The 25,742-nt window shown below is 36.3% G+C and overlaps 1 protein-coding gene and 1 long non-coding RNA gene across 8 annotated transcripts in view; one reads left to right on the top strand and one right to left on the bottom strand.

Annotated features, from left to right (window-relative positions):
• The window catches only part of LOC121471835, a 166,069-nt gene that overhangs the window by 37,022 nt on the left and 103,305 nt on the right, over window positions 1–25,742 (bottom strand). The gene's annotated exons all lie outside the window — the stretch shown is intronic.
• Window positions 1–25,742, top strand: part of CACNA2D1 (calcium voltage-gated channel auxiliary subunit alpha2delta 1) — a 477,825-nt gene that overhangs the window by 436,501 nt on the left and 15,582 nt on the right. For all 7 annotated transcript variants that reach the window (XM_041722688.1, XM_041722686.1, XM_041722687.1 and 4 more), the window contains 14 exons: window positions 4,353–4,450; window positions 8,278–8,365; window positions 9,404–9,466; window positions 10,109–10,212; window positions 11,068–11,154; window positions 11,983–12,050; window positions 12,434–12,472; window positions 14,034–14,105; window positions 14,898–15,050; window positions 15,557–15,609; window positions 17,279–17,334; window positions 17,749–17,878; window positions 20,084–20,193; window positions 21,002–21,084. In XM_041722688.1, coding sequence (XP_041578622.1) covers window positions 4,353–4,450; window positions 8,278–8,365; window positions 9,404–9,466; window positions 10,109–10,212; window positions 11,068–11,154; window positions 11,983–12,050; window positions 12,434–12,472; window positions 14,034–14,105; window positions 14,898–15,050; window positions 15,557–15,609; window positions 17,279–17,334; window positions 17,749–17,878; window positions 20,084–20,193; window positions 21,002–21,084 — 1,204 coding nt within the window. The remainder of the gene's footprint in view (window positions 1–4,352; window positions 4,451–8,277; window positions 8,366–9,403; window positions 9,467–10,108; window positions 10,213–11,067; window positions 11,155–11,982; window positions 12,051–12,433; window positions 12,473–14,033; window positions 14,106–14,897; window positions 15,051–15,556; window positions 15,610–17,278; window positions 17,335–17,748; window positions 17,879–20,083; window positions 20,194–21,001; window positions 21,085–25,742) is intronic.

Raw genomic sequence — 25,742 nt, 5'->3', positions numbered from 1 at the left:
CTTTTTTGGAAAAATGTCTACTCATGTCTTCTGCCCATTTTTTCATTGGACTATTCATTTTTGGGTATTAAGTTTTATCTTTATCTATTTTGGATACTAACCTTTTATCAGATATGCCATTTGTAAATATCTTCTCCCATTCTCTAGGTTGCCTCTTAGTTTTGTTGAGTGTTTCTTTCCCTCACTCTTGCAGAAGCTTTTTATTTTGATGAAATCCCAGTAGTTTATTTTTTGTTTCCCTTGCCTCAGGAGATAGGGTTTCAAGTCTCACATTTAGGTCTTTTAATCATTTTGAACTTATTGCTGTATCTACTATAAGAAAGTGGTCCAATTTCATTCTTTTGCACATTGTTGTCCAGTTTTCCAGCACCATTCATCGAAGAGACTTTTTCCCATTGGATATTCTTTCTTGCTCTGTCAAAGATTGTCTATATAGTCATGCATTCATTTCTGGGTTTTCTGTTCTGTTCTCTTGATCCTTGTGCCTCTTCTTGTGCCAGTACTGCACTGTTTTGATTATATTCTAATGTCTTCATATTGTGATAAAAACCCAGGATGCATACGCCGGCTTATCTAACCCTGTAACATTCATGTTTATGGAAAACTGACAGGAATATCTTTTAAACATGATTCAAATCAGTGTCTACTAAGCATTTGTCTTTCCTCTCTTTCGTTTATATCTTTCAACCAACCACCAAGTCTTGCCAGATACAATGTATTTTACGAGTATCAAGTTTATCTGCCAAACTCTGCTGTGTTTGCTCTCATCCAGGTCAGTGCTTTCTCTGACCTAAGCTATGATAGCTGCCTCCTACTTGATGTCCCTACCTCCTCAAATGCCCCTTTACTTCCCAGTCTGGTCTCATTTCTGTAACTGGAGAGAGTTTCTGGAATTCAATAAAATTGTGTTTCTCATCTGCTAAATATGAACCGATAGTTCCATAGTGTCTTGTGACAATCTGTATCTTATATCATCACTTTCAATCGCTCTGTTACTAGATCCCAGTTTACAGTGTGGTCCTTATACTCTAAATCCGGGGCCAGCAAATTACAGCCTGCAGACTGCCTGTTTTATACAAAGTTTTATTAGAACACAGCCATACTTGTTTGGTGATGTATTGTCTGCTTTTACTACAAAGGCAGAGTTGATTAGTTGTGGCCTAGACCTGTGGCCTGTAGAGTCTGAATTATTTATTATCTGGCCCTTCTACAAAAAGTTTGCCAACCTCTGCTCTGAATTCCAAACAACTAAATTTCTCTCAGTTTCTATGTGTGTTGGGGTTTTGGATTTTTCCCCCTTCTAGCTCTTTCGATCCACTGATTTTCTCTTCTATTATGGACTGTACTCAGATACACCCCACCCTTCCCAAATCCCAACTTCAAAGCTCCTTGATCTAGGAATTTCCTTCTCATTTTCACTGGATTAGACATTCTTGCTGACTGCTTCATAGAATACTCTATTTCCTTTACTAGAGCACTGGCCCATTTTAGGTCATTTACTTTCCCCAGTAAAGCCACAACTCTATTTGATTTACATTCAATACAACATCCCATCCATTGCCTGGCACATAATAGGTGCCAAATAAATACATATGGTGTCTGTAGAATCTATAAATACGTAAAGAATATTTTAAAAACCGTTATTAAAAATACCTAAAATCTTACCACTTTTTCTAGCATAAGTAACTGAGCATCTTCAAACTGCTAAAAGCAGTTTTAGCTAGAAAAGAATATTAGAGACAGAACAATATCCCACAGAATATTAACTTACACATTCATTAACAGTATAAGAAGAGATTGAAATTAGATGTACTATAATGATAAGATTCTCCTTTCATCTCAGATCTGTGTTTTTTTTTTTTTTTTTTTCTCTAGGCAACTTCTTCACTCATCTCTCCCAATTATTGAATAGCAGACCACACAGACTGGCTTTCTGAGCTTTACTGTTAGTCAGTGTGGAAAATATGGTTGAAGGCCCAGTACTCACAGAGAGGATAAATGTAACTTCCAGTTCCCAATTTGTAAGCAATGACTGTTCATTTCATCAAGGATTAACCTATGAACCATTTTCATGGTCTGACTGGAAGAGTAGAATTTCCTCTGTGTTTAGGGAAGGAGTAAATTCTAGAGAAGAGAAATGTGATAGCTTGTGGGACAAACCAATGAATGTCCATCTCCACTAACGTGTTAAAACTTACATGAATAATTATTTTTACTGCACAAACGCTATAGTAAATTAATAGTATTATCCCATTTCACAGATTGGGAAATTTCCTTGCTATTTCAAGATCAAAGTCTGTACATTGATTATCAAATGCTAATCGATCTCAGAAGAACACCCAGCACGTCTGAGTAAAATATAAATGCATAGAGCATTGTTTTTTACCCTTCATCAAAGGGATGAAAAGCCTAAAACATAGAATAACTTTTTCTTGCTCATAAATCAGAAAGGCATTTCAAAGATGAGTTATATTGAGAAAGGAAGAACAGTATGTGTGATAGCATCTAATTAAATACTAATTATGGGAAGAAGTCCATTTGAGGTCTGTCAATAATGATTGAGTGAAAATCATGCTGCCTTTCTGGACCCTGCCTCCAAACTAAGATTTTCCATGAACTGAGAAGTTTTACGTTGTTTTTTTTTTTTTTTTGGGGGGGGGGGGGCGGGGAGGTGTTTTGAAGTTCTGATATTCTCTTTACTCTCTGAGGCTGTTTAGCTGATGGTCTGCATCTGAAAATGTTCACTACATAATTGCACTTCTGTCTTCAGTATTTGATTATCCTATCTGTTGAATTAACCTAGTTAATGACAACCTTATATTTGTTTTTTTTAAATATTTTTTATTTCCAAAATACTTAGGATAGCATTTCTCAAAGTAGGGATCTCAAACCCCTGTGGGTTCCAGAGGCTCTTTTCAGAGAACCCACCAGGTCAAAGCTATTTTCCTAATAGTGGTAATTATTGGTCTTTTTTTCCATGTCGACATTTGAAGACAGTAGAAAAGCTGTGAGGAGCTGATACCTTAGCAGGACTCCAGGCAGTGAAGCTCCTGGTCACTGTTGTTGTAATCTTTCTGGCTGGGGGTGGAGATGGGGGGAGCCGGTCTCACTTTAAAATATCCTTGATGGAAGCAGTAAAAATTACTAGTTTTTTGGAAGCTTTACCCTTGAGTACATGTCTTTTAATATTCAGTGGGAAGAAAATGGGAATGGTGCTGCCTACCAGAGTAACTTGGCTGTCTCGTGTGATTGAATTTCAAGTTGAAATAGGTGCTCTTCACCCTTTTTTCATGAAATATAATTTTACTTGACAGAATGACTTAGGTATGTGATAAACATTTTCTCATAATCAAGTGAGACTTTTACTTTGAAGAGAACAGTAGAGTATGTATGTGTTGCTTGTGACAAAATTTGTCCTTTCAAAAAAAAAAAAAAAGAATTTGGGGGGAATTTGAATTTACTGCTTCCTAGTAGTTACCTGGCAAGACTGGTGATGTTATTAATGAATGTAATTTTTAATTTTTAAAATGAAACGTGTCAGATCTGCAAATTTTCCAAATAACCAATTCATAATGTTACAAAATCAGATTCATTTAAGTGTAAGATAGTGCACTGAATTTTAATATAACAGTACAAAAGGTGTTCAGATTCCATATTGTAAGTAACTAGTGACAAATTACTAGTAATCAAATTTTCATGTGTTACTTAAAAAAAAAAAACATCTGAGAAGTATATAAAATAATTGTCTTTTCCAGCTATGTATCTTTAGGGAGAATACATTTTTCTCATGTGCCCAAATAGAATCTTGCAATTGATTAAATGCAGAGGTTTTCTAATGAGTCAGGAATTAAAGATATTTGCAAATAGGTAAATCAATGCCACATTTTCACTAAGTTTTTTTTTTAAACATAGTAATTTCTCATTAATGAATGTTAACACAGAATGGGTTTATTCTTGATATTTAATATTTCAAATTTTCTGTTCATTTTTATATGAAAACTCCAAATACGTAACATACAGTGATAATAGTGTATTAAGAACAACAAAAGCTAACATTTGTTAAGCACCAGTTGTCCAAAGGACAAGTGCTGAATGTATATTATCCACACCACTCACCCCTTATTGTCAAAGTATTATTCGATGATAGGAGGAAATAGAAATAACAAGAGAATCAAAGCTTGCAAAGTCCCAGAGGTAGTTAAGAGAAAATGTTTTCAGTTCCTTTGAGGAAGTGAAAACATTTATTATTTTAAATAATAAATGAAATAAAATGAAAATACAAATAAAATAATGAAAGCTCATTCTTTTAAAGGTGTGATTTTTATAGCTAATATCTTAAATATTTTTTTCAGAGATTACTGCAATGACCTTAAAATATCAGAAAACAACACTGAATTTCTTTTAAATTTCAATGAGTTTATTGATAGAAAAACTCCAAACAACCCATCCTGTAAGTATATACCGATTTGCTGTAACTGTTGAGTGTCACTCTAATCGTATCCAAAGTAGTCAACTCTTGGTTAATATTAGTGCATTGGTATGCTGGTTATTTATTTACTTTGTGAGTTTTTAGTAGTAAAACTTAACAAGTTGGGCTTTTATATATGAAAGAATTTTTATTTCATCCTGAAAGCCAGGTGATAGATACCTACTAGTGTTTAAATGTAAATAGGGCATCCTTACCTTGGCTCCTTTCAAATTTAAGAAACTTAATTTTAATAATATGAAGGTTTTTCATTTTATTGTTCTTGCTATATATAGAGGAAAACACTACAACACATTTTTTTTATTTATCTCTATACAGTTTATATAAACAGTTTTAAGATGAAGAGAATAAAAACAAGGTATATATAAAAATATGTCACTTAGGGTTTTTTTTATCCTGACATTCTGTTTTGATCAGTTAACTTTATAGTTTATGCATCTGTAATTTTTCATTTTATGAAGTAAAGCAAGTGGGAGCAAGTAAAAATTTTAATAATTAGGCTTTAACCAGTACATTTGTCTTTCGGAGAGATTTACACCATTCATATTATGAAACTTCATAGAGATTAAAGGATTCTTGGATTTTAAAACGTTTAAAAATCTTAACTGTGTTTTGTTCCTGAAAATATTCTATAACAGTACTACCAGGGGTGCCTAGGTGGCTCAGTTAGTTAAGCATCTACCTTCGCCTCAGGTCATGGTCCCGCATGGGGCTCTTTGCTCAGAGGGGAGTTTGCTTCTCCCTCTGCCCTTCTCTCTCTGCTCGTGATCTCTCTCTCATAAATAAATAAAATCTTTAAAAAAAATAAAAGTACTACCAGGAAAACATGCAGTGGAAATGAGAGGAAAACCAACTGCATGGCAAAAGTTTCCTTAGTGTACGTAACTTGGGAAAAAAGAAGTAATTGTAACTGACTTTTATGTCCACTTCTCTTCCTCCTCTCATCCTCACTCTTTCTTCTCCTGTGCTTTTCTTTTTATTGTTTTTAAAGATTTTATTTATTTATTTATTTATTTATTTATTTATTTAATTTATTTGAGAGAAAGAGAGAGCATGAGCAGGGGCATGAGAGAGGCAAGCTGATTCTCTGCTGAGCAGGAAACCCAACTTAGAGTTCTATTGCCAGACCCTGGGATCATGACCTGATCCTAAGGCAGATACTTACCTGATAAGCTAACCAGGTGCTCCTGTGCTTTTCTTTTTTGAAATCATTTGCCTTTCCATTAGGAAGGAAAGAACTTCCTCAGTTATAAAAAGTGAATTGAAGCCATCTCTCAAATTTAAATTTATCTCATAAAAAGAAGGAACTTCTAGCACTATTCACATTAGCTAAAAGAATTAGAATTAGCTACTCTGCAAACCAGTCAGGGGTAGATGAAAGCGATACTGATCACGACTGAATGAGAGTGATGCCAAACCTTTTACATGGTGTGAACTCACTCTGACCGAACCAGAGCCTTTCATTGTTACTTTGTGTTCTTCCTCATTTTCTTGACTAATAGGGGTCCCAAAACAGAACTGAAATAATGATAATGAATATTCATTTAATTGGATGCATCTAGGTCCCAGGAAAGTATAAATATGTTGAAACAAAAATACTTTGAGTATCATAGTGCAAATATCCATACCATTGTCTGTTCTGCAATGTCTTCATTTCCCTTCATCCTCAATCTCCCTCCATGTAATCCAATAGGAAATGCTTGCAGTTCTTAGATAACCATGTGAAGTGTTAAGATTTTATTGGATTTTTAATTATAAAAAGGTAATAATAACTGGGGGCACCTGGGTGGTTCAGTTGGTTAAGCATCTGCCTTCAGCAGATGAGATCACATGTTCTCTCTCTCTCTCTCTCTCAAGTAAGTAAAATCTTTAAAAAAAAAAAAAGCTGTAAAATATATAAATAAAATTTACATTTTTCTCTGAAGTGTTATAAATTATAATTTCATCAATCATCTTTTAGCTCATTTTATCAAATAATATGTACAACTAAAAGTATCGGTGATTAAAATCTAAATAGTTTCTTTTAAAACAGTTCAGGCTATTTTAATTTTGCTTTTATGGAAGCAATTAATCTAATCAAATTATAGTTCTCACTGTTAATTTATTAGCCTACCTAAATGTTTCTGCTATAGAGCTGTTGTCTTCTTCAGATCCCTCATTATTTCTGAACTAATATAAAAATGAGATTGTAAGTATTGAGCTTTACCACTTTACACACATATAATCTGTTTATGAATCGTATGCAGCAGAGGAAATATTTCAAGACACATTTTAAAATTATAGTGTAATTGAAATATGAATACAATTATGAAATTACTTGTAAAATTGATTTATATTAGAAATTAGAATAACAGTCTCATTTCTTTTACCTAAAAAGATTTACAGCAAGTAAATTATATCATTCACTTTTCAAATGGACTGTCTTTCAAAGTGATTCATTTTCTGCTATAATAAAAATAGTTCCTAAAATGAAGTCTAAAATATGGATTAAACTGATCCTTTAAAATTGGGTGAAAGATATATTAAATTTTTTTAAAAATCAACTAAAATGTTTTCCAGTCTACTCCCTGCCTCTTGTAGTAATAAGATTTTAGGCCCCGTATTCCTTACCTAAATAAAATGAAATTTTATCATAAATGTGAAGTTTCAGAGTATACTTGTAAGTTATTCAGAATTTCATGGGCTTTAATAGAGAAGCCAAGAGAAATGAAAAAGGCGAAGTTTTTTGTTCAAGAATACATGTGAATTGACCCTTGGTCATTGCCATCTTACCCTCCACTACCTTTGAATTTGGGCTAAAATGTTTTTGGTTATTCCAGAAAGGACAACCTGAAGCCTGTAGTCTTTCAGCATTACCCGTTGATTCCAAAAGCCAGTGTTGGAATAGTGCTGGTCTGTGTTAAGTTATTTAGTTCCTTGGCCAAACCACACTGGCAGAAAACTATACATATTATGTAGTTTTATTTTTATGTATAAAATTGTCCATTAGGGGAACCCTGGGTGGCGCAGCGGTTTGGCGCCTGCCTTTGGCCCAGGGCGCGATCCTGGAGACCCGGGATCGAATCCCACATCAGGCTCCCAGTGCATGGAGCCTGCTTCTCCCTCTGCCTATGTCTCTGCCTCTCTCTCTCTCTCTGTGACTATCATAAATAAAAAAAAAAAAAAAAAAAAAAAAAAAAAAAAAAAATTGTCCATTAGGGGAACCCTGGGTGGCGCAGCGGTTTGGCGCCTGCCTTTGGCCCAGGGCGCGATCCTGGAGACCCGGGATCGAATCCCACGTCGGGCTCCCTGTGCATGGAGCCTGCTTCTCCCTCTGCCTGTGTCTCTGCCTCTCTCTCTCTCTCTCTCTCTCTCTCTCTCTGTGTTACTATCATAAATAAATAAAAAAAAATAAAAAAAATTGTCCATTAAATTATGATGGTTTGCAATCACCATACTAACCTGTTAAAAAAAAAAAAGAGAGGGGTGGGAAAGGCTATTTCCTCAATGTTTCTTGAATGGTGCATTTTTACTATCTTTCTGGTAAAGAGTATAAAATAACTTTTAAAAAATAAAATAATTTTCATTTATAATTGGCTTTTCTACTAATTTTGGCTACAGCCTGAAAAATAAGAGGGAAGATGAACAATATTTTTAAAATATGCAGAAAATTAATATTGGATTAATTTTTAATTTATTGAAATATTATACACTCTAAGTTGCTTTTACAAATAGAGACTAAATTTGTTTCATTATTATCTTAATGAAGAAACTATGTGGTTGTAATTGAGGCTATCCTTTTTGTGTGTCAGGTAACACGGATTTGATTAATAGAGTCTTGCTGGATGCAGGCTTTACAAATGAACTTGTCCAAAATTACTGGAGTAAGCAGAAAAACATGTGAGTGTTCTTAATAAAAAATATATATATATAATCTGCATTTCAGTTTAGCTTTTCTCTGAGAAATTTTTTGGAAAACAGGTCTTGTACCTTTAGTTTATTATTTATCTTTAGGAACAATTTCTTGAGAAAAACATCTTGCAGTAGTTGACAACATGCATTTGCAGCAGTGGGCATTTGTCAGGACTAACCCATGCCATTAGTTAGCTTTCCCTCCAATACACTGCAGAGTGAACAAACTAAATTCAGTAAGCATGTTTGTGTTTCCATGTTTGTGACAGAACAGGACTTCCAGTGAATGTTCAATTGGCCTTTTCATAACACTGCCACACACCCAGTCAACAAATTGAGAGATCCGATTACAGTTCTCATGTACGGTCTCTACCCCATTTCCAGTCACTCACCAAATGCTAAATATTTCTTCTAAAAATGTTGTCCTGTCATCTTCACACTTTCCCATTTTTAAGAAATTACAGCAGCTGCTTTTCCTGCCTTGAGGGCTTTCAATTCGTCTACCTGTGGCACCTCGTCTAGTCTATTCGCCATAGAACTCACCCCTGCCGGCCTCATTCGTAAAATGCAGTTCCAGTTTCAGGATAAAGGTGAAGCTGTCCAGCACAGATTTCAAGATCATTCATGAGCTGACCATTTCCTAAGAAGCTTATCCTTGACACTTTACTCCCTATTGCTTCTTACCTTACGCCTTATGTTTTTATGACACCAAATGGTATCACACTAGCTTTCCCTTAACATAGGCTCTTGGCTCCACATGTAAGATCTCCCTGCCGTCTCTTTCTTCTCTGTTAATTCCTTCTTTAAAATGCAGCTGTACTCTTCCTTACTACCAAGTGTCTTCCTTGAGAATCCTCCCTATAACCCTTAGATATGTCCACTATTATATCATAGTTTGCATATTTACTTTGTCTTCCCTTATTTTAGGAACTCGTTTTATTTCTCTTTGTATCATCAACCTCTAAATTATTATCTTACCAAGAGTAAGTGGAATAAAAAATTTCCTTCTTCTGTCTTCTGTTTTAGCAAGGGAGTGAAAGCACGGTTTGTTGTGACTGATGGTGGGATTACCAGAGTTTATCCCAAAGAGTAAGTTCAAATAACATCTGTAGAAATCAGTATGTGACAAAAAATTATGCTGAGGTTCTGTACGTTACTGTATAAGGAAGCCATTCTGTAGAGAAACTGATTAATAGATTAAAATGGAGTCATTTAACATATCTACAATATTAAAATAGCCTATTTCTTTGAAAATGCTATATGATTATTCATTTGTACCTTTGGATATTTGGGGTATTTATTCCAAAACTTGAGAGATTTTTTTTTCCTCTTCGTAGACACAAGCCAACCTAAATGAACATAGTGGTTACAGCCCGTTGGCAATATTTTCCTAGCACCTCATTGTTTTCAGTATTTTTAATGGATCTTATCTCTTTTATCCTCAGAACAGTCTGTAAAGTGGGCTGGAGAGACTTATTACTATTAGTTGACCTGTTAACTACCTTGTACATCATTATCTGCAGAATAAAACTAAGAGCTTTTTCTGACTCTTACTATCACCATTCTATGGTGATATGTAGCCTAAGGAGTATCATTTACACCATCAATTACCACTGACTTTCTTAGACATACCTGAGATATAGACATATCTGTAAAGTTTCATGATGTTCACAGGCAAGTAGGTTATCAGGCAGATTAAAGAATAAAAATGAAGAGCCATTTCTTCCTTAGGGCTGGAGAAAACTGGCAAGAAAACCCAGAAACATATGAGGACAGCTTCTATAAAAGGAGTCTTGATAATGATAACTATGTTTTCACCGCTCCCTATTTTAACAGTAAGTATCATTTGGAATTCTGCATTCTCAATTTCCTTTTTTAAAAAACTAAATTATTGTTACTATCCACTTTCCCTGAAACCATATATCTTAATTGCCCAGAATAGTCTTTATTCACTATGTACTGTATGCATGACATTAGAAAAACAGAAGCACCTATTTAACTAAGGAGGTAAAATGTATACCCAGCAAACAGGCAGCCAGAAATGTAGAGAGAGCATATCTGTGGGCATGTGTAATACCTAGAAACACAGGTAGGTAATCCCTTGTTTCACAAACTGCAACTATATTGAAGAATGTATAATGACTTTCAAAAATTAATCAGTTAATCAATTTTAGTTCAATGAATAAAATGTTCTTGGATTCTGTCCCCAAACTTTTCTAATTTAATCCCTGAGCCTCGGGGTTGGGGGCAAAGAGTGGAGGATGGAGTGTATTCATCCTCATTTTCACAAATGAGGGAACTGAAATTAAGAGAATTTTGGAGCTTTGTCCAGGGACTTGTCTTCTAAAATGCAAAGGCCACTTTGAGTTCTAAGATCAGTCTTTCCACTTCACTTCAGCAGCCTCCTCCTCTTTTAGCAAGCCTGCATCCATTATGTTGTGGAAATAGATGCAGCCCAGCTGACGAAATCATATCCCAACATCAGTTCATTCACAGCAACTCATGGACACTCCAATGAGTCTGATGTATAGAGAAAGACGAGGGAAGAGAAGACTGCACACCTCCCTATTACCTCTCTGTACTAGAGTACTTAAGCAAAACACTATCCACCTGTAGCTATTAAGAGGAATTCACTATTTTATTTATCTACACAGACCTAATGTCCATTTTTGGTTTTTTTTCTTTTTCAGAAAGTGGACCTGGTGCTTATGAATCAGGCATTATGGTAAGCAAAGCTGTAGAAATATATATCCAAGGAAAACTTCTTAAACCTGCAGGTAAGCACATATATTTTGTATATGTATGTATATACATATATATACATGACCAAAATTAAATGTGATCGACCTAATATTCATATTAAAATCTTCTAGTACTTATCTGGAAGGCCATCAGGGTGCTTCAACCAAAATAAAGGCAAAGATAGACATGGAAATTTTAAAAAATAAAATATAATTAGTTACCTATGAGACTGGGGAAAAATAAAATTGATACTGTATGGAGATGAGTTTTAAAGCTTATATGTTTATACAGCTTCTGACACAAATTTATGGAGTCAAATCAAAAGTCTCAATGCTGGGTTGATCTAGCATTTCTGCTCCATAAGTATGTCCTATCAGATGAGTTCAAGTATACAAAAGGATATAAAGCCAAGGATATGAATTTTTGTAATAAGTTATACATGAAAAGTTTCCATCATTGGAGGAAAAGATAAATAAGTTATGGCATATCTATACTATGTGCCTGATGAAATGCATTAGGTAAGAATTTTTTTTAATAAAATTACAGTAAAGTCGAAAAATGACTTTTTTTTTACTAAAATAAAACTGAGCATCGATGGGAACTGGCAGTAGGCTGGTGTCAGTGGATGCAATAAAGTAGAAATTATGTTTTTCATTATATGATTCAGTATTTGTTTCAGAGAGCATACGCTAGTTCAGACTGAGAGCGTAGGTCAATGGCCTTCCTGCTCCTGCAGGCTGTTTTACCCCTTACTGGTGGAGCTACAGAGACTTCCCCCATCACTAACTCAAACTAAGAAAGAAACTAGAATCACAGCCATGTTTTTGAAACGTGTGTAAATTTTTCTTAATGTCATTTTGCAGTTGTTGGAATTAAAATTGATGTAAACTCTTGGATAGAGAATTTCACCAAAACATCAATCAGGGATCCGGTAAGATAATTTTTTTTCAACGTTTATGCTACACTCCCTGTCAAATGCAAGTAAGAAAAGTAAAAGTAAAGTCTTACACATTGACAACATGAATTTTCATTGCTCCCAAATTGAAGCAGAACTATGAATTACTATTTCTGGAAAGTTTTTGTTTCAATTAGTTAATAAAAATAATTCATTGTTATAATTTGAAGTACAAGATAGCTATTAATTGAGATTTTATAAAGATAAAACTATTAATTTTTATGGGATGGACTAGACTCATCTAATCTTACTTTTATACTTGACAAATTATTCTAAGATTTATAACATATTAATAGTATATCATTTAATTACTTTTTTATTTAAAAATGTGGGGTGATAATTATGTTTTTGTCTTTCAGTGTGCTGGCCCAGTTTGTGACTGCAAAAGAAACAGTGATGTAAGACAACTTTTTAAAATAAAACTTTTAACTGTCATTTTTTTGTGTTAACTATTACAAACACATCAGTGCTAAAATTGAAGGAATTTTTATTTGAACACTAAAAAAAGTTATTTTATGGATTTTGAAATCATTTATATGTAAGAGTTTGAATTACATGATTGTAATTCCTCACCTTATTTTTTTAAATATTCACATAAAAAGCCTGTCTTGGTATGGACTCTCTTGTCCTCCATCTCAGCTGTGTTTGATCTCATGACCCTGAGATCAGGATATGAGCCAAAATCGAGTTGGGTACTGAACCAACTGAGCCACCGAGCCCCACCCCCGAATGAGCTTTTTTTTGTTGTTGTTGTTTGTTGCTGTTTTTTTAAGATTTTAATTATTTGTTCGCGAGAGACACAGAGAGGCAGAGACAAAAGGCAGAGGGAGAAGCGGACTCCATGCAGGGAGCTTGATGCAGGACTCGATCCCCAGATCCTGGATCACGCCCTCAGCCAAAGGCAGATGCTCAACCACTGAGCCACACAGGCACCCTCCGAATGGGCTATTTCTACCCCAGGTGTCCTTAAGTTTGATGAGGGCAATCTTCCCTTGTCTTTGGTACTGTCCCTTCATTTGTTCACTCTGTTTATAGTGAAGAGAAAACTTCTTGAGCTAAATTTTAGAATTATGTATTTTTTTAAATCAAATTCCACTTCCATGATTGGATTTTACATTTTCTACTGTTACTTCTCTTGCTCTTTGAACTTCCTTTGTCCCAAAGTTAAATATGCTCTAAGAATGATACTATATATATTATTCCAGAATAAAAAAAAATTTCCACTCTTTTTTTTTCCTAGTTTTGTGTGTCTGTTTATTTCTAAGACAAACAGTGGGTTCATACCATCGTATTTCTAATCATGCACAATTATAAACCAATAATTTTATTTTTATAGTTTCTCCATTTTGTATAGACTTTATAAATATAGACAATGAAGACTGTTTTAGAGCCATGATTTTTAGCAAGCTGCTTCTACATTAGGAGAGTGGGATGCATATATCCCCAACTCTGAAAACAATGTTTTTGTTATTTTATACAATAACAATTAAACCAATTCATGCATTTAAACATGATATAAACCATACTGCCTTTTTTTAAAAGCATGTAGCATGGTGATTACAATGCACTTTTAAAGATATGTCTTGTCAAAATATTAAGTATGTGTTTATACATTATTAAATATTTTGTTTTATCCAATTTCCTGGATCATTCAAATGACCAAATGGGAAAAAGATTGCCATTTGGAATGGCAAAAAGATTATTCCTGATTTGTTTTTAGGATTTGTTCAAAATGGGTTGACAGTTTTAGCTAAATGGGTGGTAGAGGATAAGAAGCCCTGAGAGTCTGATATGAATCTGTGTGTCTCATTTCATCAGAAGCTCTTGATTATATATGTTTAAATTTTCTCCAATTTTTTTGTTAAATTCATCTACATACAATTGACGTTATGAAAATGGCGCCTTCTAACTAACCATCCTCAAAATATGTTTTTTTTTTTTTTTTTTTTACTTCGGTAGGTCATGGATTGCGTGATTCTAGATGATGGTGGATTTCTTTTGATGGCAAATCATGATGATTATACAAACCAGGTAGGTTCCTGAAGTGGGACAAAGTACAGTTTCCAAAGTGTATTTTCTTGATTAGCAATTACACAAGTCCTTCAAACCATTATAGAAATTCAGGAGTGGTTATAGTACTGTCAGAAAATAAATTTTAAAATACATTCTGAATATAATCTCCTGATACTTGTTAGTGGAATTTCCTTTCTGATACTAACAGTTACCTTTAAAACATATAGTTGAGAATGTTAACGTGATGGGAACTTTTTTTCTGGATTTCTCAGAAATTTAGAAAATGTTCCCATATTAAGTATTAATAGTGTCTCAATACGCGGCCCCTGTGATCTCTTGACGTCTGTTCCAAATCTGCATGTTGGCAGCAGGTAGGCTTAATGGGCTCATGCAGGATTGTAAGCAGATTAGAATCATTTGCCAATTTACTGCATTTCCGAGTGTCTATTTCTGGTTTCTCCTGAGACAGGAAAGCTCTCTCAACCCTGAGCCTTTTGGTAACTGGCTGGAGTTGAGCTTCGAGTTGGCCCCTTGAGGCCTCTGTTCTTGCTCCCACCCCAGCCCTTCTCCTCAATGATGCTACAGCCCTGTTTCCCACAAGGAGGCCGAGGGGCTGCGGGGTCACCTGCGCCCGCCGCTGGGACCGGGATGGGGATGGGGACGGGGACGCAGTATCGGCCGCATCTCCTCGGCTCTGCCCCCCCCCCCCCCGCCGCCCCCGGGAGCCCTTGCACCTCACGCTCCCACCCCCTCTTCGCCGCGGCTGCAACACGGGCGTCCATCTGAAACTTATTTTTCCTCCTGTAATAGATTGGAAGATTTTTTGGGGAGATCGATCCAAGCTTGATGAGACACCTGGTTAACATCTCGGTTTACGCCTTTAACAAATCTTACGATTACCAGTCGGTGTGCGAGCCCGGCGCTACGCCCAAGCAGGGGGCAGGGCACCGCTCGGCCTACGTGGTCAGTAACCCCGGCCCGCCCCCGCCCCCGCCCCCGCCCCCGCCCCGCCCCGCCCCCGCCCCGCCCCGCCGTCGAGGTCCTTCCCCCGCTCCAGAGGCCCCTCCCCTCCCCGGAGACCCCACCCCTCCCTTGAGGTTCCCTCCCTGGAGGCCCCGCCCCTCCTAGGAGCCCCGCCCCCCGCCCCGGGCGCCCCGCCCCTCCTTCGAGGTCCCTCCCCGGAGCCCCGCCCTTCCTTCGAGGTCCCTCCCCGGAGGCCCCGCCCCTCCCCGGAGCCCCGCCCTTCCTTCGAGGTCCCTCCCCGGAGCCCCGCCCCTCCCCGGAGCCCCGCCCTTCCTTCGAGGTCCCTCCCCGGAGCCCCGCCCTTCCTTCGAGGTCCCTCCCCGGAGCCCCGCCCCTCCCCGGAGCCCCGCCCTTCCTTCGAGGTCCCTCCCCGGAGGCCCCGCCCCTCCCCGGAGCCCCGCCCCCGCCCCGGGCCCCGCTGTAAGGTCCTCCTTTGTGGCCCGCAGCCTTCCGTCGCGGACATCCTGCACATCGGCTGGTGGGCCACGGCTGCTGCCTGGTGAGTGGCACCTGCGCTTCACTGGGGATGCCGAGCGGGTTGTACAAAAGTAGTCATGAATGTGAGGACAATACAGATCTCGTGACATGCGGTTCATTAGTAGGGGGAACGACTTTCCTTTCATGTCCCCAATCACATACTGCTAATGTTTACAGATAGTTTCTCCTAAATGCTCAACTGAGTTGTTGGGACGCCTGGGTGCTCAGCGGTTGAGCGTGATCCTGGGGCCCCGGGATCCAGGCCCACTTAAGGCTCTCTGTCGGGACCCTGCTGCCCCCTCTGCCCGTCTCTGTCTCTCTCATAAATTTTTTTTTTAAAGCTGTTGCAGCTGTTGTTTTCATATGAAAACGGTGTTGTGCAAACTCCAGGGTCTTCAGAGATCTATTGAAACTCTTGTGTTTTTCTCTTTACACTCAGTTCTTTAAATTGTAGGGGTATTAGCCTATAAGGAGTTTCTGCGTATTGCCTTCAGTACCCAAATTAGATGTCTTCATGGGTCAAATCCAAGACCCCATAACTCATCCTTTCACCTCTTTCCTACTCATCCAAAGGCTGGCACAGGTTCACCCTCCCTACCTCCTTGAACACCTCACTTGAACTGTACCACCCACAAAAACAAGATATGTAAACTGAGGCACTGTGGAAAGTCAGCAAGATCAGATTTGTCATTGTTGGCCTCTGGTCAAGTTGCTAACCTGCTTGTTTGGGATCCTCTCTCCCCCGCACTCACTTACCTCCTCTGTATCCTGACCCTACAGTATTGTGCAAGCCTTACTGCATGTAGATTAAGCTTTAACATTTATTTAATGGTGAGGCTTTCCCAGGGAAAATGAATGATTATACCAGTTTGTGAAAGTAGCAAAGACTTTAGATTTAAAATCCTATTTTTTTTCTGGGGGAAAAACATGTAAAAAATGTTGCTTTCTGTTGTGACACTGGTATTTATGTGTTAATTGACTCAGGTTTTCTAAATCTAGTAATCCTGAATATGTGATTGCCTTGATTCTATTTACTGGCCAGAATCTACCTCCTTCTCAACACCCTTTTTTTTTTTTTTTCTTTTAAACTAAATTCAGTTCCAGATGATTCTATACTATTCTATAGTATTTGGCTCAATTGTCATTTACTATAAAGCAGAAATGTACCATATGCCCTATGTATATTATAGTTGATGAATGTCACATTATGTATTTACAACTATATTCTATATTGTCAAGTAAATAGTTTAAAAACCCACAGCACAAAATTGTTTTTGTTTGATCTTTTGTTGTTTTCCACCTTGGAGTTTTAAAACTAAAACAAGGAGCAATCCTGAACGTGAAATCTACACTGTAAAATACTGACAATTACCACTCCTCCATGATCACATTTGTTATGAGGCCTCTTTATACCTAAGCACCTCTTTCTTGGTCCTGAACATTCCTGACTTCATCACTTCTTTCACAGAAACAAATTTACAGTGTTTTGAATTTAGAAGCATCACGTGCTGAAATGGACCTAATTATATAAAATAAAACTGCTCCTTAACTTTCTATTGTCAGATTATCAATTTTTTCCAAACAGATGAAAAGGAAATGTATGTGTACATACAAAATTATTCAGTTAATTGTAAAGCTTATAAAGGAAATATTTATATTTTTATCAATAATTATTCATATTTACAACTTAGGTCTATTCTACAGCAGTTTCTCCTGAGTTTGACCTTTCCACGACTTCTTGAAGCAGGTATGTGAACACTCAGCTATTTTTATTAAAATTTTGTTTTGGAATGTACTGAGTTCATCCAACTCAGAGAAAGTATATGTATTTGTGTATATGAGAGAGAGAGAGAGAGCACCCATCCATTCAGTAGTTTCAAAGATTGGAATCTTTTTGTCATGACTTTCCTAATGCTTTGACAATTTTTTTTTCTTTTTTAATGTCATTGGCCTCTATTTTGTAACCTCCTATTTATTTAATTTTTTCTCTTGATATTTATTGGGCACCTATTAGGGGCTGTCCCTAGATTACCCAGCGATAAATAAGCCCCACAGGGTGCCTGTCCTTATACACTTGGTGTGCTGAGAAATGAAGGCTCTGGGCACTGACTATAGTGTCCCCTCCTGGTGACCTGTGTCCTTTTTTTTTTTTTTTCCACAGTTGAGATGGAAGAAGAGGACTTTACAGCCTCTCTGTCAAAGCAGAGTTGCATTACCGAACAAACCCAGTATTTCTTCGATAATGATAGTAAATCATTCAGTGGTGTGTTAGACTGTGGAAACTGCTCCAGGTAATCTGTGTCTTCCTTTTAGGAAGAATCCTTTGTCACTAAGAAATTGGATTCGCTTTTATAATCATTACAGAGAGTAATGGAGATTGTTGTTCCAGATCTTTAGTTTCACTGTAGGCTTTAAAAATTTACATTTTTTAGACCTTATCCTGTCTGGATAAGTTGTAATCCTTTCAACTATCATAATAGGATCAGGAAAATTGTACCTTCTTTAAGCCAAAACATAAAGAAATCTGGTATATAATACATTTTTGTCTAAAAGAATCCCTTAGGGAATCCCTGGGTGGCTTAGCGGTTTAGTGCCTGCCTTTGGCCCAGGGTGTGATCCTGGAGACTGGGGATCAAGTCCCACATCGGGCTCCCTGCATGGAGCCTGCTTCTCCCTCTGCCTGTGTCTCTGCTTCTCCCCCGCCTCTATGTCTATCATAAATAAATAAATCTTTAAAAATAAATAAATAAAAAATAAAAGAATCCCTTAAAAATTTTTGCTATGGTCATAGAATTTTATGAACTATAATAAGCTTAGAATTAATTATAGTACTTCTATGTAATTCTAAGCCAAATATATGATTTCTATTTACATTTATTTACTAAATAGGTTTAAGAAAGATATTCTGGGGGTGAGGAGTTTTACTTCAACCTTTCACTGAAATTTACAATTGGATGTATCTGAATTGAAATCAAGAACTAGGAGAAAATATTACTTCCTAAAAATTATTAGTAGGCATAAAACATCTTGAACAGTTTTTGAAAGAGATTGAGAATTCAGTTTCATTGTGGGGGATAGAAGATAAAGGTAAGGTGGGATTTTTTTAAAGTTTTGAGAGAGATTGATCCTCCCTGTCGCAGGATCCCTGATAATGGAGCAGAGAGGCACAGATTTGGGACACTGTTTTTAGCAACTGAGGGCAGGTTATTCTAGAAGCAGTGTTAACTTAGAAAAGAGGAAATAGGAGGAGGTAAGGTCATCTGAGCATGTGAAAGGGCTGGAATAGTTGCTAGGCGATCTAGACGTTTCTAACAGAGAAATGTTTTGCAGAAGCAGTTAGCTGAAACTAGCATGAATTTTTAACAGATATGGTCGGTCAGTAGGACTTTTCTGATTTACTTTAGCACACCTCTGTGTCCTAGGAGGTGGTTGGGGTAGGAAGAGAAGAGTCAGGCATCAACTCAGAAAAAGCATTGCATCTTGTGTAGAACTTAGAGACTATGAGGCTATCAACTTTAGGGAGCAGAATCGTGACACCTGTGATGGTTATCTCAAAACTTCAGAATCCTTTGGCCTTTGACTAATAGGTGTCGGTAACAGCAATCTGTGCTTTAAAAACTAAATAACATTGCAGCGTACCGATTTGTAATCAGGATATGAACCTCAATCACGGTGGCTTTTGATTCACTTCATCCTTGTGCCCCAGGTTCAGTGGAGAAAAAGGAAATTCAATTTTTTGGGAAAATGTATACTTGTAAAGAAGTGACTCTTTAATGACAGACTAACATTTTTATCTTAAGAAGCCACTTAAGACATGGAAGAAGAAAAAAAAAAAAAAACACTGAATGGAATTGAAAGCCCTTCAAAGTCTGTCTCTGTGTTGTCCAGGTTAGAAGTTATAGCCCCAAGAAGCTATTTCATTGATGAGTTATAATTAATATTAAATTTTATGCCTGAGTCCCATTAGTCACCTTTCAGGTGCTTGGTAGCGTCAGGAGGCTGCTGTTAACCATGCTGGGCAAAACAGAAAACCTTTCCATCTCTACGATGTTGGTCAACAGCACTGATCTCTATTTACTCTGCCCTTAGGCAGGATGCTTAGACTCTTCAGACTTCTAATATTTTCATCTGTAGAATAAGATAATATTTCAGTAGTAAGTACCACACTTCCTTAAGCATATCAAATCAAACATTTATTCCAGGAGTTTCAGCAACTCAGTCGTACTTATTTTGCATTGAGGACTAACACTTAAATTTTCTAGTATTTGGGAGAGGTAACATGTGCATGCTAATGAGTCAAACATGGTCATGGTCATGTTTCTCTTCTAAAAATCATTCTCATTTTGTTTTACTATTTAAATTGGTGATGCTTTGTGTTTCAAGAGCTCAGATTTTTTTTCTTTCATTTTAATATGTAAAATTGGAGGATTTTTGTTTCTTTCCCCCCAAAAGAGAATGTCCATTTTCTCTCATTTTTAAAAATATTTGTTTTGCAGAATCTTTCACGTAGAAAAACTTATGAACACCAATTTAATATTTATTATGGTTGAGAGCAAAGGGACTTGTCCCTGTGACACACGACTGCTTATACAAGCAGAGCAGACTTGTATCCTTTGACGTCAGCGATGCTTGGAAAAGAACGCCATCTTACAGTAAGGCATCTTTAACCTTGTCACGTTGTTTATGCTCAAAGAGCAAAACATACAGAGTGCCGTGATTACCTCCCACAGCAGAACAGACCCCTCGCACAAAATGTGCTTCGAATGTGCAGACCGATGATGCTAGACAGGCACCAGAGAATAATGGTATGTTGAGGCTCTATGGAGGAGGGTTTCCAAGTAGATCTGGAAATGGCTTGCAAGACGAGGGAGGGGCAACTGGTTTGGGGCTCCATTAGCTGGGCCCTGTGTAGCTGGGATTGTTAAAAATGGAGTTGATTATGATGTCTGTCTACAGTGGATATAAATATGCTAAATTGACAATGCAATTAAAGCATTGTGACAGGGATTGTACAGAATTCCTATACCCTTTGCTTTTGCCCGTGTTTCTTGAAAAAAAACACGATTTTTATTATTAGCAATTAGTTGTTTATAATAGGAGGCACCCTGGTCCTCCCTTGGGCTGCTTTATATGTATTACTCTGAGTCGTTTGTTCATTTCATCCCCTTAATATTTTACAGAAACCTATTCAGTGCTTGCCCAAGGGCATGCTGTATAGAATAAAAATAAAAATAGCAGCCATTAGTTTGACAAAAGAAAATTGTGGCAGTTTACTTCTTTAAATTCCTTAAGCTCTTGAACTAGTTGTGCTGGACTAGACTAGTGGTGTAGGTGTCTGTTCCTTGCTTCGGGAAATGTATTTTTTGTGTGTGGGAAGAATGAATAACTTCATATTCCTTAACGAGTTTCTTTAGCTGATGGTCCGGATCCTTGTGATATGGTTAAGCAACCCAGATACCGAAAAGGGCCTGACGTCTGCTTTGATAACAATGCCCTGGTAAGGCCAAACTTTTGTTGTATTAAAACATGAGAACTCGGTGGTCATTGTCTTCAAGAATTTAGGGAGACAAATTACAAAACTCCAACATAGTGTCTTAATCATAGCTGATGTACTTCGCTGGTAGATTGATTTTTCATTTCAGTATTTTTCAGGGTTAGCCTAAGCTTCACAGTTGCTTCTTCTGTTCTTCCCACAGGAATTGTACTTTCAAACACAATTCCAATCAGTTCACTAATAATCCCAGGTCGCAAATGCGGTCGTTTCAAACACTTTCTCTTCAGTAGTGATTGATAATAAATGCTATGTGAGTTGCCTCCTTTCATTTATAGTCCAATCTTGAAGATAGAAAAGGTATTTTTATGTTTGCTTAGTCTTTGTCTTTATTTAGTGCATTAAAAACCTGTGAAACAGCTATCGTCCTGTGATTGTATCATTCTACTTTTTTAACATGGTTTCTGACTCGGCCAGAGATTTGTATTTTTACCTTGCAATGGTATTAGACCGGGTCAGTTACAAAGGGCTAGGTTCATAAATTTTTTACAAAACATCTTTATTGTAGGTCATGTAAAGACGACTACTGCTTTTCCTGTAGGGTGGCAGTCTTCCTCCAAGAAATGCTATTCCAACATACTGTGCATGCAATCAGCTGTATGCTTTTAAAATAATTTTAATTATTAAGAAACTTTATTCTCAAATGTGAAGGCCACACCATCATTCCTGTCTAGTTTTGAGAACTAATTTTTTCAATTTAATATTCCTCAATTCTGATTCTTCGTGGTGGACTTTGCATGAAGTGGCTTGCATACACTAAGGAGCATGCAAAGAGAGATCATCATCTTATGAACTGTTTATTCTAAAAAATGTCAGATCACCTCTTGTTTAATGTGCATTTACAGAGGTGGTAATTGATTTAGAATAGACTTACCTCCTATGTACTTATTTACTCAAATATGCACATAGCTACATTTGTCCCAGAAAAAATAAAACATTTCCAGATACATAATATGCACTTAGATACAAATTATTCACTTAGATGAATTAAAGGGAGAACAAAAATAAATAAATAAAATCAATGATGAGAAATAAGGCTTAAAAAACAAGATGTGTTAGCCAGTAATTCCCAGTTATGTCTGCAAGAACTATTGATCATTTCTCTTTGATGGAGAAAGTGATTCAGAGTTGCAGCTAAGTTTATTTTTTTCCATCATATCCTGTTAGACTTAAATAAAAACCCAGATCTGAAGACTCCTCTTGTTCTCTCTGTTATATTTTCAGGAGTTTTGCCCATGTCAAATCATTCCCCAAAGAATGTTGAATGTGGGCCTAAGGGGAGTGTTGCTCATTAGGGAAACTTCATTCATCAACTGTTTGTCACTAGAGACTGAGATTAAATTCACTCAGCTGAACTTTAAAGATCACATAAAAACCCTATTACCCCAAATATTTTCATCCTAGGAGACTATCTTCATCAAGGCACTGCAAAGCTTGGACTATGACAAAAATTTTCAATAATTCATGTTCTTGTGAATTATACATCGGAGTGTGTGTGAAAGTACAACCCTTGCTCTGTAGCTTAATGTGCTAATGATGTCTCGTGTTTCTTTCGCAGTGAAATATTTTGGTAATGCTTATTTTGCAATGGTCACTGTGAATCTGCTCTGGATGGAGGCTCGCATAAACTGCTAACTGCCAGCAAACTGCATGAAATCTCATCTTTTATGTCTTCTTTTCTGTGTTTTCTTTCCTTTTCCTGTACTTGCTACTTTGCCCATTATTAATAGGATCAACTAATGTGCACAAGTCATGCCTCTACCATGATGTCAGCTCCTGTCTTCATTGTACTGCAAGTTTTCATGTGGTGTGGATGGTCAGTCACTTTCTCTAATTTTTCTTTTTTGTGCATTGGCTTGAAATTTTAATAAATAATCCATATCCCTAAATCCACTATAATAAATGTTCTGAAACCAGGTTATTCAAATCCCAGTGCTTATACTGCTTTGTAAATAGTTGAATTCAAATATTGCTTAAGTTGCTAATCCTAAATCAAACATAGGAAAAGGATATGCTTATTTAAAAATCAATACCTTCTTTTAAGATTTTATATAAAGATTAAGTCAGTATGGGAAAAATTATATATGCTTCAAGATGTCTTGCATTTACTAAAGAGAAATACCCTAAGAACAATTATTTGAGTTGGTCATCTGTTTTCAAAAGATGCTAACATATTTTCTAAGTCAACAATTCTGGTTTTTTGTTTTCCTTTTTAAACAAGTGGGACTTAATCGACTTTTTATATTTTTATTACCAAAATATTGATACTCTTATTGAAATATTTTAGAACAAGCGCTTCCAATTTCTAAGTTCATCTTACATAGAATTACAGTATCTAGGCTAAAGTGATCCTTTATTAACTTTTGACCAATTTCTGAATTCTATCATTCATATGACCAAATAACAGTTTCTTTTCCGATGCTCTGGAATCATCATGAGTAGTATTATTGGAGCAACTTTGTGTTCTTTCTTCACTGCTGTCCAGGTATTTGTTGATTAGGGAACCACTAGATGGAGATATGGCCATTACTGTGAATGGAGTGAGCTCATCAGAGAGGGAGAAAAGTGGAAGAGCAGACAGAGGGAGTCTCAGAAAACAAGTACATTTTTTTTTGGGGGGGGGGGAATCATAAAATCATAGTTTTCATGGCTCAAGATTCCACATGAAAGAAACCTAGCTGATTTGGATAATAAGGACCAAAATTAAATGATCCCCTCTCCATGGACCTATTTTTAAAATTGATAGAGAGGTAGCTACTTGAAGTCATGTTTTACTGATCCCTACCCAAGTGGTTATACCATTTACATATGAAAAATATAGTGAAATCATTTTTTCCATGTTAAGTTTTTTATACTCCTCCCTATTTGTGATCATGATAGAAATAAGCAAACTAAAACCTAAGAAAATAGTGTCAATAGTATAAATATTCACTCTGTTTTCACCTTTGATTTAGAGGTTTGCTTCTCTCAATCATAGAATTCTTAGGTAAGATATACAAGCAACTAATTCACACAAAAATATAGGTCAATTACTCTTTTTTATCTTTATGTGAATGTTTCTAAGGTGTTTTTCTTTCTCACCATATACTATAAACTTACCAAGAAAATAAATATTACTGTGGATTCAGCTGGATGGGATCAGTACATTTTAATGAAATAATTTTTGAAAGATGAAAAGAACACATCTGGGATTCCCTATTATTATTGTGTCCTTGAGCAATATATAATGAATAGTCTTGAGAAGATGATGTAGATGGCATATACTTTACATTAATAAGACTTGTTGAGTCTTTAAAAACACAGTTATCAGTATGGAACAGTGAATCTTATTTATGCAATTTGAGTGTTGATATGATGCCATCAAAAGAAGTATCATTTTCTCTGAAACAACACAAAGTTGAAAAAAATAATGTCAGTATCACCCAAAAAGACAGAGTCATTTGTTCCCGACCCTGAAGACCAGTAAAATCAAAGTCTAAGCTTCAATGCTAGTCTAATTGTAACTAGGAATTTGTGGTGGATGATATTCTGCTCACGGATCTCTGATATCTTCTAAAGGATCATCTCTATATAAGAACTTCAAGAATGACTGCCTAAAGCCAAGACCCCTGTATCCTATGGAATCTAAAAAGAGTCTCAATTATTGATAACCCGTTATAAAGCCCCATACTGTGAGGACTTCATTAAAACACAAGTGTTCAAATGAGAACTTTTGACAGGAACTTTTTGAAGATTAAAGAGGTAAAGAAGAACAAAAGAAAGTTTATCAAAGAAGTAAAGCAAGCCAGTAATATGTGCCATTGAGAAAGTTCATTATTTTATGCAAACTGCAAACCCAATTTATGATAGCACATTACTGGGTACATTAAGAATGAATATACAGATGTGTGTATGTGGTATACACACATTTAAATAGTTGAACAGATCCATCACCTACTTCATGGGTTAATGTGGTAAGTGCGTTACAGTGCTGTGTAGGAGAACACATTATTTGTTAGACATCTTATTCCTATGAAAAGACTTACTGTATAATATCCATCTGCCTAATTTTAAAAATACATTTTCTTTGAAGCGGGTATAGGTGGTTTAACTACAAACCTGTTTTTTTTTTTTTTTTTTTTTTTTTTTTTTTTTACAAACCTGTTTAAACTTCAAAGTTATCTATTATTTGAGGGCTGTCTTCACCAGTGATTTTGACTTTTGAGTATGATGACTATAATTCAGAAAACAAATAAGTTACAAATTATTGAGCTCTTACTGTGTGTAATTAGCCACACCTACTTATTCTAATTTGGGAAAGAAAGGCCAAATTAAGAGTTTAGCAATACTTGTTTAACAAGAGAAAACCGAAGATATTTTAGCCACTACAATACATGGTCTTAAAAGAAAATTGGGACAAAATCATATGAATAAAAGAAAAAAATTCAGTTGACTTAGTAAGAGTCTTTTGAGAGGAATCTCTAGATGAAAACTGAAGAAAAAATATTAAAATAATGTATATAATATTAACACTGCATTCTTTTTCTCCTCTGAGGTACCAGTGTTAAAAATCAGCCTGATTTATCTGCTCATACTGTTTGTGAGATTTTGGTCTATCTTTAAGA

Source organism: Vulpes lagopus, chromosome 11, assembly GCF_018345385.1.
Source record: "Vulpes lagopus strain Blue_001 chromosome 11, ASM1834538v1, whole genome shotgun sequence".
Lineage (NCBI taxonomy): Eukaryota > Metazoa > Chordata > Mammalia > Carnivora > Canidae > Vulpes > Vulpes lagopus.
This window is presented reverse-complemented; position numbering and strand designations above follow the sequence as displayed.